Source organism: Microtus pennsylvanicus, chromosome 4 (assembly GCF_037038515.1).
Source record: "Microtus pennsylvanicus isolate mMicPen1 chromosome 4, mMicPen1.hap1, whole genome shotgun sequence".
Classification (NCBI taxonomy): Eukaryota; Metazoa; Chordata; class Mammalia; order Rodentia; family Cricetidae; genus Microtus; species Microtus pennsylvanicus.
This window is the reverse complement of record NC_134582.1, coordinates 112,234,260-112,251,019: the sequence shown is the minus strand read 5'-3', so window position 1 is coordinate 112,251,019 and position 16,760 is coordinate 112,234,260. Positions and strand designations below refer to the sequence as shown.

Sequence of the window (16,760 nt, the reverse complement as noted above, 5' to 3'; positions counted from 1 at the left end):
GGAGAGTCTGGCCACATCTGTGAAAACTTGGGGAAGGAGGGCGGGGAGGAGGAGGAGCGCCGGAGCGCGCCGAGGGGAGCGCGAAGGCCGCGCGCAGCGGAGCTCAACTTTTGCAAGCCGGCCGCTCGGCCTGGACGGGCCCTGGTCGCTGAAAGTCGACTTGACGGTCGGGGGGCTCCTTTCTTTTCTCTTTCTCCTCCCACCCGCGCTTGAACCAAATCAGAACTGTCACTCAGGGCCGGTGACTCAGAGGGATCAGATTACAGGATCCCTGAAACTGATGCGCGGGCTGCAGCGGCGGGAGGGAGCGGACCGGGCCGCGCCGCCGGCGCCCGCACACTCGCCCGCCCGTCCGCCGCTCCCCGCCGCGCCCGCTCGCCCCACCGCCCGTCCGCGCTCCACCATGCCCGCCGCGGCCGCACACTGCGACCAGCCGGGCCATCCACGGTAGCCCGAGCCGCCCGCCGCTCCGCCGGCGCGGGTCTGTGGATTTGGGACCTGACAGCCACAGCCGCAGGTACGTCCCGCCCGAAAGTTCTTTGTTTTGCGGGCCCCGCAGCCCGCCCTGTCGAGCCGCCGCGCGGCGTCGGAGCAGCATCCGTGCATTCGCGCCTTCCCGCGCTCTCAGGCTCCGGACTCTGCGCTCCCGAGATGGACTGCAGTCCTCCGGCCCCAGGGCGCGTGGACCAAGTTTGCGGCTGCTGAGTCCGCGCCTACTCCTCGCCAAGGGCTGCGCAGAGCTGGGGCCGCCCGGAGCTGCGGCTGGTCCTCGCTCCGCGACGATCCGCAGCTCCGCTGGCGCGCACCTCCTGGGGATGCGCGGGGCCGCTGCTGCCCGCCTCGCCCGGGTCCCGCCTTCACTTCTGTGGGTGGGGGTGCGGGGTGAGCGGATGGAGGGCGCGCCTCCGCTGTGGGAGAGGAAAAGTGAAAGTTGTACCATCTGTGGGCGATTTGGAATTCTGTCTGTTCCTTTCCAGAGGTAGGGCAGAACGAAAGAAAAGAGAAAGAAAGAAAAGTATCCGTGGCCCCTTGGCGGCGGTCACTTAGGAGGCCGAATTTGCACAGAGAAGAGTTGGGTATAGATCACTCTACTGTGCTTGGGGCACTTAGTTTGTGGAGTTGCAACGGGGCCTGAGGATGTGGACTTAATATTGATTCTAAACTTGAAATGTTGGTGAAGCGACTTTTCAGCAGATGGCCACATGCCCTCACACTCGGCCTGGCCTGTGCTTACTATCCTTCGGTGAACTTGGTATCCTTCGGTGAACTTTGTGCCTGTGTCCCGGAGTGCACCTTTTTGAGTACCACGCCATCCCCTAGGCTTTAATAGCTGTGTGTAAAGGCCACTTTAGGGAAGTTTGCTGCACCGCGTTTACACCCCCCCCCCCCAACCCCAACTTGGTTGTAGACTGCGAGATAGATTCTGGCCTCGGGTACAGTGCTCGTGGCCCTTTGCCAGTTTATATGTACATATATTTATGTAAAACATTTTCTCCCAGCTCTGTGCCAGCTGTTCCACATTTTCCAGCTGCCACTTCAGTTTGAAATGATGGACTGTCGTCCTCAAGTAAAAGAACCCTTTAGTTCGAGGTATGGAGGGCCGGCCGCTGTGCAAATACAGGGGCAGAGCCATTAGCCCTGCTGGTATTATTAGTTCCAAAAAACGCCCCGTGCCCTTCTTTTCCTCCCCTTCTCCTCAGTTACAGCTTTCCACAGCCCAGTAGTGCACTGCTGAATATTCAAGTTATTAGCCCTCCTCTTTTTTTCTAAATGACTTTGTGCAGAACTTGGGTGAGGCTATCATTTCTTCTTCTTCTTCTTCTTCTTCTTCTTCTTCTTCTTCTTCTTCTTCTTCTTCTTCTTCTTCTTCTTCTTCTTCTTCTTCTTCTTCTTCTTCTTCTTCTTCTTTTTTTTAAGATTCCTGAAATATGTGTCTGGTGGAAATAACTTCTAGAAAAAGAGTCGCAGCTTGAGTGCATTGGGCACGGCTGGGGGAAGGGCGGCTGTGCCCTGCCATCTGAAATCATCTCATTTTAGTCTGTTTAAGGGGAAACCCTTCCTGCATTCTCCTCATGTCACAAGCTTGTGCTGTTTGATGTCTTCACGAGTTACAGGCTGAATTCTTCAAGAACTGGCCTAAAGTATTAATTTTGAGTATTTATGTAATTGCTCTGTAATTTGAATAGGTGCCTTATTGATTGATTCCCGTAATTATTTCATTTGGGTTTTAAATTAAAAATTAATAATAGTCTGACAGTTTCTTAATTACACGTGTCAAGATTATTTTGAAGCAGGAAAATGCTATGTTTTAAAATAGTGAAATAGCCTCAGAATCACTTCATTTTTCTAAGGCAGTGCAGTATTTCGGTTGAGAGGATACAGGAAAGCGGTGCTGGTTGGTTTTAACAATGTAAACCGTGCAGAGTGTCTACAGAATTTGTTTATCTTAGGAAATATTGGCCTTAACAATCTGGTCCACAAGCTCTGTGGCCAGCGAGATTATAGTCAGACCTTAAAACAAACATGAAATAACATTTAAATGAGCTGAAATTGCATATTTATACAGAGCAGAGAGTTTATTTTACACTAAAAGCTATTTAATTAGAAACCCTCTGCCTAAGGGGAGATCCTTTCAGGGTATGAAATTCTTAAAGTCAGCCCAGGGAAGCTTTTGGTTTCAGATGCATGAATAAGTTCAATGTGAGAGGTGTCTAGTGAAATTTCACACAGGCAGAAACACTTTAAAAGATATAGATTGGTTTATTGCTAATAGACCGGCAGGGTTAGCTCGTATGCCTACCAATTCCCCTTGCTTTTTACATGCCTGGTACGCCTTGATTGATCTCTGGTCCACCTACCATTTTTATTGTGTGTCTAATTTGCCAAGGAAGGACCACAGACAAAAATTAGAAAATTCAGCAAGCCCTGACAAAAAAATGGCTCTTTTGAGTTATTCCAATACTTAAACTTAATGAAAGAATTGTTAATTTAACAATTGGATTCCGGAGCCCAAAAGTTGGACTGTCCTTTGTTTCGAAGCCGGTGAAGTTTTCTTAATTACCTGCGCTCTGGAAGAGTTACAGACTTCCTCTGGGCTTAGCCATTTAGAAGGGAGTCCCGTGTAAGGCATGGTGCTTGCTGCCTTCCCCTCCCCGCTTTCTGAGGACAGTTTGGAAGCCTATGAAAGGCAACACATTCATGACCATTGCTGTGTGCATTCACTTACATGGAGACAGTAATGTTCTAAGAAAGACCAGTCTTGAAGAAGTGAATCTGTGAGTCATGAAATGCTCCAGAAAACCTTAGTCATCGAATGTTAATGCTTTTAGACTATAGTAGATTATCTTAAAAGTCAGACTTCTCTTTTTCTTTTTTTCTGCAGTTGTTGTAAAGCCCTAGCTGAGGAGTTCTTTGAAGGGGGTTTTCATTCTTCTGGCACTCACATTCTGAGCTTGGTCGGATTTGTTTTGGGAGATTCAGGGAATTTTCTGCCAACTTTTATATTGAGAAGCAATCAAGTTGCTGAAATGGCCACAGGACAAATACATATATGTATTTGTTAAACAAAAGATTCTCTAAAATGATTTCAGGTTGTCTTCTCGTTGAAGCCTGGGGAGAGTCCGCTGCCCCTGGCTTCCAGTTGTCGTTTTCCTGCGTGGAAACGGATCTGTTCTACTTTCAAAGCAAATAAAGGCAGACAATAAACAACAGCAGGCCGAGTGCTGCTGCAAACTTTCCCGACTACTTTTCAGGGTATTTTTCATCTTTACTTTTATTTGATGGGCCTGTGAAATAGAGCTGTAGACTGGTGAAGACTTTAAATGAAATTTCACACTTTGATGATTTTTTTTTCAACTTTGATATATTGACAGCAAAAGGGGCTGCAAAGCTTTTATAGAACTTGAGCAGTAACGCCAAGCAGCAGTCAAACGTCTCCATGCATTTGTGTTTAACTGCAGAAGAAAAACATGTCCATGGGCAGTGGAGGTTCTTATCAGCCCCCTAATCCCAGATCCCAGCAAACCTTGAGGGCATGCCTCAGATCTTGCTGAAGTCACTGTGGACTCTCACAGTTTGCAGATTAAATATGCTATGTGTTCCTGGCTCCAGCACCGGTTTTATGAGCTCACTAAGCTTCCTGTCTTAGGATCCTTTTCTTAAGTTTTTAGGGCCTGCTGAAGGCTATGCTGTCTGAAGTAAGTGGTCCCTGTTAATTTAGAGACTCTTTCCATATTTCATCCTCTCTTTAAAAAAATGCCAAATTTATTATTTTTAAACTGAAAAGCTAATTATGTCAGGAAGAGGGAGGAGGGCTGCTGGAAAGAAGCTATGTGTGCAGTGTCTCTATGAGCTCATTTGTTTGCAAACTTGCTGTGTTGTCTCCATTGTCTTACACTTTCCCTCTGCCTAGCCCCTGAGAAGTGGACTTTTTCCATTTGAAATACTAAGTGCATAGTAGTTTTGTGCATGTTTCTCAGCTGCCACTGTGGTGTCTGTGTGTGTGTGTGTGTGTGTGTGTGTGTGTATGTGTGTGTGTGTGTGTGTGTGTGTGTGTGTGCTTGTTTCACCTGGAAGTGTTTCTTGTTCTGGTTGTGTATATTTCAACCCGACAAAATGTCTCAGAAAATCTATAGCTTTCTAAAGAAACTGAATGAAAAAGCCATTACATAGTTAATAAGGTGGCACGGGGACATTGAGGCCCCCTCCTGAAAGGCAATACTGTATTGAGTTCCATGTCTGCCTCAGTGGTATCTGTAAGCCATATCCTCTTATATGGTGCGCTAGCGTTTTGTGTACTAGTCATAATTAAAAAAAGAAAATACTTACATCATTGTCCAGCAGCGTGTCATGTCATTCCCGAGAGAACCCAAGCCAATTTTGTGTTTAAAGGTTATTCAATGAATGAAATCGTGAAGGCCCATTTGTCAAAGTACTGCATGGTTTCTGTTCGTTTTCAAGCCCCAAATTCATTGTCTGCCCTAGCCTAGCCATTAGTCATCAGTGTATTAGTGCTGCCTTCAGGCCATGCTGCCCCGCACTTCTTCACACTGTTACAGCTTTGAAAGTGTACTCTGTCGACTTGGAGAATTACTGCTCTGATTTCCGCTTGGCTGGTTTGAGGTAAGTCCCCTCCCTCCCTCCTGGCTGACTGTAATCCTTGCTTTCTTTCAAAGCTCCTTTCCAGAGATTTAGAGGAAAACTTTCTTAAGGACTCTGTTGGCATCCTACTACGGGTTTGTTGTGGCATGCACTATACATTTAAATTGTATCTGAAGTAAATTGGATTGGTCGCAGGCCTGCAATAGTTAGAGGGGCTTTGATTTGCTTTGGGGGGGGTGGCACAGCAATAACTATACACACCATATTTGTGCATCTGTGTACTTTTTCTGTTCTATTAGTTCAGCAGGAAGGGAGAACTGCAATACATAAGTCCCTGTTACAATAACTTCAAATGTAAAATGTATTTGCTTATTTTGAAAGAGAGGTGTTTTTTTTTTGAAGATTGCATAAAATGCATAACAGGACTCCAGAGTGTTTTATGTTACAGTCATTTTTTTAAAAAAAAGATGGAAAACTCACCAATTAGATGAAAGATACGTTCGAATTTTATTAATGAGTGAATGAGGCAGTTAAGCCCTGTTACTGATTACATTTTGTGCTATTTTTTTTTAGAAGAATAATTCAGTCCAAAGACGTATTAGTGTGTGGAGAAACCTTATCCAGCAGCTTTGAACTGAAGTCAGAATGACTTGAGATGTATGGGAACCTGGAGTCCACTGGCCAGTCCTGTGGATCAGAGCATGCTACGTCAGGACAAGGCCCGCTCTTTGAGCTGTGAATGCTCCAATAGAATTCCACAGCATAGCATCTCTTTGAGGGTGTGTGGAGCAGTGGGTGCAGCTAAGTTGACAGTCTGGTCTATATAAAAGGTGAAGAAGGAGTCAGCTGGACGTGTTGTTTGAGAAAGAATGTTTACAGGATAAGTGGCCCTTGCTTGGCTAATGAATTGTTGTAAAGTAGGCTCTACATTTGAAAATCCGTAAAGTTGGAAAGTGTGACTTTTAAAATGGAAGGTTCAGATTTGACTAGCAAAACTTTAAAAATTAGGAGAGTAGTGAATGAAAACAAGCTGAGTATCTTTAGCTTATCTGTGACTGATTTTAATACCTAAATATTGGTCTCATTTGTGTGATTTAGTAGCCAGTTGTTGGCCTGGTGTGGTAGCTCATGCCTGTAGTGCTAACACTTGGAAGGCCGAAACAGGAGGATTGTCAACGGTTTCGGGTGAGCCTGGTCTTCATAGTCCATTCTACACTGCTAGGCCTACAGTGTGAGAACCTGTTTCAGGCCATGACAACAAGAGAGTCAGTTATTACTCATAGACTATGCAACCTGTCTCTTTTAGCTTTATTATGAAGATAGAGAATTCTATGATCAGTAAATTATATAAGTTCTATGAGAATAGAAGTCCTCAGTAAAGTACTCAGGGTTTTCTGATGTATATAAATGTGGTGGGAAGATTGTTTATGCGAACTTATTAATAGACTGATATAGGTATTCAGATCTAGGGTTCTCTGGGAGGGAAGGTCTGGATCCAGCTAATGCACAGAAAATTCGGTGTCAGTTTGCTTCCCATTGCTGCTGCTTCTTTAATGGCATCTGCTGTGCCCCCTGAAGCGCCTGACCAAAGCACAGGAGTCCGGTGTGTAAAGAGCTGTGTGGGACTCAGAAGGGTAATGAATACTAAATAGAGATCTCATGCTCCCCTCAAATATTATAAAATTCCTCTGGCAGCTGAGGCAGGAGCTTGTAATCTCTTATATTGACACCAGCAAAGGCAGGAAAAATGTCACTTTGTGATTTTAAATGTAATAACAATTTCTTTCTTGTTGAATAGTCAGTTCAGTGACTGTCGTTAAATATATAAATTTCTTTGTGCAGCCTTGGGTCTTCTGGATCTAGCTCTGTAGACCAGGCTTGTCTTGAACTCACAGAGATAAACTTGCCTCTGACTCTTGCTTGCTGGGACTAAAGGCATGTGCTGCCACCACTACCTGGCTTAAATATAAAAATCTCTTAAAAGTTTTGATGTAGTTAATTTATGAAAACCAAATTCACCAAATCCAGGCAATGATTTCCCTCTTAGATAGATTCAATTTTGGGATGTCTGTCAAAACACTGCTTATCTCCAATGAGAACATCAGACATAGAAGGAAGGAAGACTGAAAATAATAGACAGCAGGCTTGTGCATCCCCTGGTTTCCCCAAAGGGCAGCTTGGATAGATTTCAGCTTTCTTATTCACAGAGGAGGTTTTCTGCTCTCTTGACCTTGGGAAAAGTAATCCTATAAAGGGGAAACAATTGTATATTAAAAAATACTGTAGTTAAACATTAGTGAAGATTGCATTAAGAACTTATGTAGTTGGGCTTCCTGGTCTGCAGGAAGGAAGGCAGTAGAGATGGGAAGGGAGGTGAAAACTGAGACTTCTTGGGAAGTGTTGGTATGTCACAGAGGTTATGCATAACTAATTGATTTTAAGTTCAGAAAGACGTTTGAACGGGAGAAAACCTCAAGCACATTACAAAGCGCTTACGTTTCTTTTCCATGTGTGCTTGCTCGAGATGGGCTGCAGTCTCCGTGTTTTGTTCCCTGAACCTCAAGACTAGTTTTAACTTACAAAATCAATGAAAAGTTTTAAAATCAGCATTATCTTTGTCTTCATGTCAAGAAAAAATTCTCCTCTTCTCTGAAGGAATTATTTTCTTTAGGAAATGGGTTATTTAATAGCGCCAGGAAGGTATAAATATTAAATAGGATTTTTCCCCCTAAATGGTTGCTTCCTCCATGATGCCCTAGTAGTGGAGGATGAGAGAACCATCACTCTTCGGTGATGGAGTGGAAGACTGCTTTCCAAATCCCTTCTCAGCCTGGCTCAGTGTGGAATTTTGAAACGTTAACGTATAAGGAGACCATTCAGCTTAATAGTGTACATGCAGGTGTGGATAAAAGCCTGACCCCCTGGAGCAGCAGATTCTTGTAATTTCTCACACAGGCCTACACTTGGTGCTGCTCATAACCTCGCTCTGCTTTCTGGAGGGACTTCTCTTTCTGGTCTCTTAAGAGGGTCTGTAGCTGTCCTAATCTATGAGAAACTGATCAGGTTGTCATCAATCCAGTCTTGAACTTTAGTTGTTTAAAATCTTTAAATGCATTTAGGAGAAAAAGAAAGAGAAAGAAACAGCAGAGTTGTTGCCAAAGTTCAGGTAACCTCTAACAATAAGACCAAGTGGATTAAGGAACTAGGCGTTGGTGGGATGCTTGTGTTCACCCAGGGGGCTGCAGGCCTGTGACTGCAGCAGCTCCATCCCTCCCTGGGTTATAGGATGCTCAGTTGTCACTTTAAACTTCTGCTTGAGTTAGTTAGCACAGGTGCTTTCTTTTGCAGATGTTAGTGTTCACATTGGAAAGGATTTCTGAATACCTATGGTTTGGAGGTATTACTGCAGAGACCTGCCAGGGGAGAGGCTGGTCCATGTAGGTTTAAGAATTGGGCTTTAAAAGCCATCTTTACAGGAAGCTTCTGTGTGATTAAGGTGGAGCTTGCAGGGCTTCCTGAGAGACAGTGAGTCTATGTGTCTGCCTTGACCATCCAGAGCTCTATTTAAGGCAGCTAAGGAAGGGGTCCGACCACAGCCTGCTCAAAGGGATTCCCATAGTAAATGGGCCTGTCTCTCTGAAGAGGATCAGTCACTGGGAGGCAGCCCCCTCCTCCCTGACAGTGACTCTCTGAGGGCTTGAGGCGTTTGTGTGAAAGTGCTTTGCAAACGTTGTGGACTCCTCCCCTCCAAAATTCTCCAACTTATTAAATGTTGCCTCCACCCCCTTCACTTTTAGAGTGCACATGCACTCCAAGTGGCGGTCCTGGCGCATGCAGGAAGTTAGTTCCTGTAGGCAAACTGCAAGTAAGGATAGAGGTAGACTTAAAATAGGGTCTGAGATTAATTGTGCTCCAGATTTGGGGACCTGGGAAACTACCTAAGGGTTAGAATAGTTGAATGAAAAAGGGCCTTGGTTGTTTTGCCTCCAGGAAGGAGCTTTTCTCTCCCCCCACCCCCTTTAACCTGTGAAACTTAAGATCTTAGAAAGCCAATGCTACTTACAGGCTTACTGGGCTACTGGTTGCCCCTACCTCTTTCGCTAGAACTCAGAATCCCCCCCCCCCCCCACACACATAGACAAAGCAGAGAAAGTTAAGTGGTTTGCCTGCAGTCCTGATTGCAGTGTGTCAGGGGGAAAGACTGAAGGGGACAGGCCAGTTGTAAACAGGGAGACGGCCTCGGGAGGAAAGTCTTGATTTCATTCATATCTGAAAAATAGTGGCATGTGTTCTACAGAGGAAAGGATTTGAAGTGAATCGAAATTAATTCCCACCCTCCTTGATTCTTCAGTTACTCCAGGCTCTAAGGGGAGCAATGGGATGATGCTTCAACCTGCCAGGACTTAGCATTCCAGCAGGGGTCAACTCTGGTCTGTGTTTCCAGAACCCTGGTGTCCTGTGAAAGAGCCACCCTGAAGGGGAGAAGCAGTCAATATTTCAACAGTTAGATGGGGTGTGGGCATCCCCGGTTTTAAAGCTTTTTCTTTGTGACAAGGATAAAATTGTGTTTTTATCAGTAAAATAAGCTGATATAATTCATGGTGCTATACAGGAAGCAGATGTCTGACTTGGCAAGTTGCCATGTTATAGCCCTGCACCAAGCATTGACTACACTTAAATAATTAGTTGCTAATTAATGAGATCCAAAAATAAGTTGTCAAAATAGAAGAAGGGGTAGACTCTTTAAGTTACCAAGGGCCTAGTTTTTAAGAAATCTATTTCAAACGGGTTGGAATTAGTATTTTCCAAGACCATTAATTAGTAGCTTTCAGGTGGTGCCTCTTGGCCCCTGAGCTCTTCTCTCCTGTGATGAGTTCTGGGAGGGTTATGCTTTTTTAAAAATGAAGTTCTTTGCCTTGAGGGGTACCCAACAACCGCATACAATCCAGGTTCACCAAGCAACCTTGGTGACTTGTTTGTTCTTACTGGAACCCTCATCTCTGGATGGAATGCTCTGATCCCTGTGTGTGTTTTGTTTCCTTTCTGCATTTTAAACTTAGTATGCTCCCCCAAATCCAGCTAATAAAACTGTGTAAGTTTTGAAGGAAGTGGTTATGTTGTCTGAAGTGGCCAAAGAGTTGGTAGCTTTGATTTGGGATTCCTGGTAAAATGTTTAGCTTTTATATAATTTGTCAGTTTTCAGTGAAGCATTTAGTCTAGAAGACAGCATATATAGCTAGCTCAAGGATATTTACAGTTCAAGACACAGCAGATTTAGAAGCCATGTAGTTTCCGGTGAGCTTTTATTTATCCAGTAAACATTTCCATGTGGATTAGTTGTTGGGAAGATAGATGCCTTCTCCACATGAAGCTTCCAGTCTGGAGTGGGGAGATGTATGTTCAGCAAAGGCTTCTTCTTTTCTACACACAGTTCTTTATCATTACAGTTGGAGCTGGGATAGGTGTTCCTAGGCTGTGAATTCAGTGTTCTGGAATACACTCCATTCATTCTGTAGTTAAGACAGATTTTGGTGAAGTCCTCTCGTGGTTACATAGCACTGAACAAAAACAAATGTGCTGAGCAGTTGCTTGGAATCTGTAGTGAGCTTGACAATCAGCGCTCCTTCAATTACAGGATCTCAAGTGCTGTTCTTCATGACAAATGCATTGTGCCAGAAATAGGACTGGAGCATCAGGTCTCTTAGCAAGCCTGTAGCAATGTGGGGGCTGATGGCTGATACTAATGGTTACTCAGGGACACTTTTAGCAAGCCTGTAGCAATGTGGGGACTGGTGGCTGATACTAATTGTTACTCAGGGAAACTTTTAGCAAGCCTGTAGCAATGTGGGGACTGATGGCTGGTACTAATGGTTACTATTTAGGGACACTTTTGGAGTAGGTGGTGAGGCTGGGGTTGAATTTTTCTTTCAGTATACTTGATCTTTGTTTTGTTATTTTTTGGAGACAATGTGTTACTATGTAGCCCCAGATGGCTTAGAACTGTATTTGTAGACCAGACTAACCTGTAACTCACAGAAACTCTCCCGCCTCTGCCTCCTAAGTGATGGAATTGAAGTTGGGTGCCATTCTCCCAACTGTGTGATAGACTTCAAAGATGATATTTAAAACTGGGTGTTGTGGTGAAGTTCTGTAATCTGAGGATTAGTCTGAGGGGAGAGGTTGAGGAAGGAGCATTGGAAGTTTGAGTCCAGTCTGGACTGTGTATCGAGACCCTACCTTAAACAAATAAACAAAATTAGTCCAGAGAGAGAATTAGAACTAGTCTGAGTTCGTGGGGTTTTTGTTTGTGTGTTTGTTTGTTTTTAATGTGACTGAGCACTTGGAGATGAGAGAATGACTAGGGGATGTTGGTTATCGCCTTCCATCCAGAGACCAAACTCAGATTGTTGGTCTTGAAACAGGTCCTTGATGCACTGAGCCATCTCTGGCCTTTTATTCTGAGTTTTTTGTTTGTTTGTTTTTCTGTTTAAAGAGGTACGAGCAGCTATAGAAAATTTCTCTTCTGAGGTTTTTGTCCAGGATTGTGGAAGGGCTTTGGAGGGTTTGTGATCTCTTGGGAATTAAGTGTATAATTCTGTGCTAAAGGGTGTTTTTAGAAAGAAGGTCTTTGCTATTTGGTTTCCTCTCCAGAACAAAAGCAACAGAGCGCTTCTGTTGGATTCTGTCAACAGAGACTGAGTGCAGGTTGCCCATGATGATGCTGGACAGCTCCTGGGGCATCCTTAGGTAGCCTGTGTGGGTGCTGTCCAGCCCCTTGCTGTTTTGGTCTTGTTTTTCATTGTGTTCTCCGAATATACTTCTCAATTCAGAGTGGGTCTTATGGTTGATAAGTCTGTCTTTTTTTTTCTCCTTTTTTAGTCTATAAAACACTTGTGTGTTTTATAGGGAATGATAATAAATATTCTTGGAAAAGATGGAAGTTACCAGAAGAACTGGTGCCCCAGTATTGTGTGTACTGCCTTTGGTTCTGAAGCCATCATTGCATGGCTTGAGTTCCAGGTTAAGGGGGATATGGTGTACAGTAAAGAACTTACAGCTCCCTTGGAAACCTGAGTTAAAGCTGACTAAGCGTGTACCCTCTGGTGTCTTGACTTTGGCCAGTTAAAAAGCTGTTTGCTTAATTTCACTAGCCACTGTTTTGGTGGAGCAAGCATCGTGGTGTTTGCTGCGTGTGGAAAATAAGCGGGTGACGGGACAGAAGAGTTGCCTCCGTGGCTCTTGCCGCCCAGAGCACTTGAAGAAAGCCTGCCTGAGAGTGGACTTCCCATCCTCGTATTCTTTGTAGTTCTGGAACATGACTGTAGAAAAGAACGTGCTAGCGTGAACGTTGATGAACGATTAGTTGGGGCTATCATGGATGAAGCCGATGAAAGGCAGATGAACTGACTTGGCCGGGAGATGAGTTTTCATATTTTGTGAGTGATCCCAGCCTTCACTCTCCTCACCTCTTGGCTTTTTTGTTGTGGGGTGGAGAGATATTGTCTTGTTCCCTTCGTTTCGGAAGTTAAGCCAAACAAATTAATATTTTCATTTTTGGAGGGGGGTTGCTTCGAGACAGGATTTCTCTCTGTAACAGTGCTAGCTGTCCTGGAACTCACTTTGTAGACTATTTTAGTCTCGAACTTACAGAGATCTGCCTGCCTCTGCCTCTTAAGTGCTGGGATTAAAGATGTGCACTACCACCACCAGACTAATGTTTTCGTTCTGAGAAAACTTAAAGAGCACAGTTTGCCTGGATGTTTTTAGGTTAAGAAGCACCTTGCAATTCAGGAGTTTTCGTGGAAGAAGCAGAAATCATAGTCTAACTCAGCTGCGAACTCTGGGGAGGGTTGCTAGGTGATCTTTAAAAACTCTAATTAGCAGCTGCAAACTTTCTTCTGACTTGGAAGTTCTCTTAGTGTCCCTTCCTATAAAGGCGACTGGCCGCCTGAAGAGAGGTGTGCAGACACGACCTAAGAGTAACGTGACACTTGGGCTTTAAACTGTAGACAGTTGAAGATTGAAATTTATATCAGCAGCTCTCAACCTGTGGGTTGCAACCCCTTTGGCAAACCTCTGCCTCCAAAAAATATTTACATTACAATTCATAACAGTAGCAATATTACAGTTATGAAAGTAATTTTATGGTTGGGGTCAGCACAACATGAGGAACTGCTAAGGGTCGCAGGTTAGGAGGGTTGAGAACCACTAGATCATTTGACAGCACATGCTCAGAAGGAGCTGAGGAGAAGCGTATATTGTGAGCACCTCTCTTTTCCTTTGCAGACAGCAAAGGCTGGGACCATTAGGAAATAGGAAAACTCAACTGCATGCGACTTGAACTGGCTTCTTAATAAAACTACAAAGGATTCTTTTGCCAGAAAAACCTTTGGAGAAATGTCATCAAGGTTTTGCTAAACCTTTAGCCTTTTCTCAGATTGAAGATGCAGAGGGCTTTCGAATAAACGTTTCTTTCTTGTACTGCCATTTTGGGAATTTGATGGCATTTTGGTGTTTTCTAGGCATTCCTTTGAGAAACAAGCTGAAGTAATGAGAAGACATTATGGAGGCCCAGTCCCACAGCTCCACGACCACTGAGAGGAAGAAAGCTGAGAATGCCATCGGGAAGTGCTCCACAAGGACAGATGTCAGCGAGAAGGCCGTGGCCTCCAGTACCACTTCGAATGGTGAGTGGCCCCACAGTTCCCAGCAGGCAAGCCACAGGCCTTGCTGTGTTCTCTCATCCCCCAAACTGATCATCCACAGCTGGACCAGTGATTGTTCTCTGAGAGCTTAAGGCAGCAAATGGACCAGAGGGTGGTGGATGAGGTGGGCAGGCTGCTCATTCTCTTCAGAGTGTAATTAGGGATACAAATTTTGATAGGTTGTATATTAAGAGAAGTTCTTGTTTTGGCATTTTCGAAATCATCTTGATTCGTCTGGTAAGAATTCAAAAATGCTTTCCATTTGACATGGAAAGTCTCTGCTAGTCGCAATAGAGCAGAGATTGTTAGTTTGTCATAGGAGCTGTCCCACACGAATTTAAAGTTGACTACTGGAAAGGACATTAAGGACCTTAAGGGCCATGAACTTTGTTCTTGGTTTCTGTGAATTTAATGTATTTAACTGTTTTCAGGGATAGCAGAGTCACCATTTATTTTTTACATTTTAAGCAAAGTATTGAGAGGCATTTCAGTTCAAGCACGGGCACTGAACATAAAATCCAGCATCCCCCAAGGGGGAAAACCAGGCAGAAGGCTTGCGGTGACATTCTCTTTCTTTCCAGGCTTTCTCACAAGGTAGGCAATTAATGTCCTCGTTTTTGTAGCTTTTGTCATTTCTGCTCTCCTTGGATCATGCTCTGCTTTTCTGTGTGCCCTTAGGAAGACTACATTGGCCAGCCTCCTAGTACTGGTCCTGCATGACCCAGCTCACTGATGTGCCTGACCACCCTTCAGTCACATGGTGGTGTTTCATGAAGCTTAATAGAGACCGTGTACTGTCTCTATTAAAACTTTGTGGTTTTATAATTTGTATGTTCCAAGAACATTTTACTAGGTTGAGTGTCTGTCTGTCATCTATCTATCTATCTATCTATCTATCTATCTATCTATCTATCTATCTATCCTAATCTATTTTATCTATCTATCTATCTATCTATCTATCTTATCTAATCTAATCTAATCTAATCTATTTTATCTATCTATCTATCTATCTATCTATTTATTTATTTTTTTGTCTTTTCAAGACAAGGTTTCTCTTTGTAGCCCTGACTGTCCTGGAACTCACTCTGTAGACCAAGCTGGTCTCAAACTCGCAGAGATCTGCCTGCCTCTGCTTCCTGAGTGCTGGGAGTTAAGGCGTGCGACACAACTGCCCGGGTGACTTACTATTGTTTTAAATGTGCAGCTGAAGAGTGAGCATGATTTAGAAGCTCACTACAGCCCAGAACCTTCAACTCTGAGGACCGATATTCCTGAGGAAATGGCCGCTGATCTGTGCCCATCCATGTGTGCCCAGCTTGGCTTCAGCTCTACAGCCTTTGATCAGGGTCTTCACACAGCTGTGGACTGTGACATAGCCGGAGGGAGGTAGCTGACGGTCAGTCTTGCAGGCCAGGTTTCCATTGATTTCTGGGGAGAGTGTATTTATGTCTAGGTTAAAATAGTGGATTCACTTTACCTGTATGGGTGTGAAAATTTGTCTGTATTGCTTTTTTATTTAATTAATTAATTAATTTGGTGGCATTTAAACCCAGGGCTGAAGCTTATTTAGTAGAGCCAGAATATTTGTCTCTTGTTTTCCAGTGTTACAGAAAGCACTTTGTACTTAAAAAACATGCTATCTTGATTTCTTTATTTTTCTAGAGTTTTTCAAAAATGGGGCTCATTTTTTATGAGTAAAAGCAGCATATAAAGTGCTGTTTATTTGGTGGTTTTAATACTAACGGTGTAAGAATAAACACGGTCTCTATTAAGCTTCATGAAACACCACCATGTGAGTGAAGATGCGAGTATTTAGAAGAACATGTGGGTATTTCTGGGTGCAAAGCCAGTGCAGGTTGGTGGAGGGTGTCAGTACACCACGTGGAGGGTTAGAAGCCATTGTCCTGTCTTCAAGTCCCCAGCAGAGTTTCCCCAGCTGTCTCTTTTGTGGGGAAGATGCTGTTGCCTCTGTGATCTTGCTCCCACACTGAGACATCCTCTGGGGGTTCTCCATTGCTGCTCAGCGTCTTTGATCACAGGTTCCCCTCATAACCATGTCCAAGGTGACTGGAACATTAGTAACGTGAGCCCAGTGGTGATCTGGAGGCCTAGAGCCAAAGCTAGTCAGAGGAAGGACAGTCTTTATGCCAGTCCTGTACTTGGCATAATCGCAGACCTGTCTGCTAAGCCACACGCACTTCTGCCTTCCTAACCTGATCACTCTATGCCCTCGAGGCCCACAACCTGTCTAAACGCGCCTAAGTCCTGTCCCACATAGAAGTAAGTACTCATTGGTCACATTTGCGGGGCACATGGCTGAGTGAGATCTGTCCCAGAGTGGTTTTCCAATATTCCTGTTCTAAGGAATTCACTGCTTCTCCTTTGGGGGATAATAGGAAACTCCGGAGAAACAAAAGGAAAAAACAGAAATGTTATTTCTAAAACATGGATTTCCACTTGCCAGATGATTGCAGGAAAATAAGCTTTTTTCCCTTCCAGCTCTACCTTGTGCAGATGAGTGTACGGACTTTAGTGCTGTGCTGCTTGGGTTAGAGCTTTTGTCAGGACCTCCGTGTGTGAGGCCTGTACCAGGCAATGTTGTGCCTGTTGTCTGTCTACTCATCAGTGTGTCCCTCCCCCTACCCATTTCCCTGCAGAGAGTCTCAAAGTGCTCGGGTACCCACTCTGAGGTCATTCACAGAAGCTGAGATGCCACAGTAGGAGCACCGTGATTATGCCTATATCCAGTTGCCTAGGCTTTCTTTACAATTGCTCTGACACTGAGCTAGTAACCGGGCACTTAAAGGATTTAGTTCAGATATGTATGAACCAAATGAATATAAAGTGTGTATTTTCAATTCCTCCCATTTCTTGATTAAAAGTAAATAAACAAAAAAAGTTTTGTTACTGGTGAAGTTATTTGTTAAATTGACTTAATTAACTTTTCCAGTCATT

The 16,760-nt window shown here is 44.1% G+C and overlaps 1 protein-coding gene across 1 annotated transcript in view; it reads left to right on the top strand.

The window, feature by feature from the left end:
* Positions 1–300: 300 nt before the first annotated feature.
* Positions 301–16,760, top strand: part of Gli3 (GLI family zinc finger 3) — a 257,726-nt gene continuing 241,266 nt past the window's right edge. Inside the window, exons 1-2 of the mRNA XM_075970160.1 lie at positions 301–517; positions 13,623–13,787. Coding sequence (XP_075826275.1) covers positions 13,664–13,787 — 124 coding nt within the window. The 5' untranslated portion in view covers positions 301–517; positions 13,623–13,663. The remainder of the gene's footprint in view (positions 518–13,622; positions 13,788–16,760) is intronic.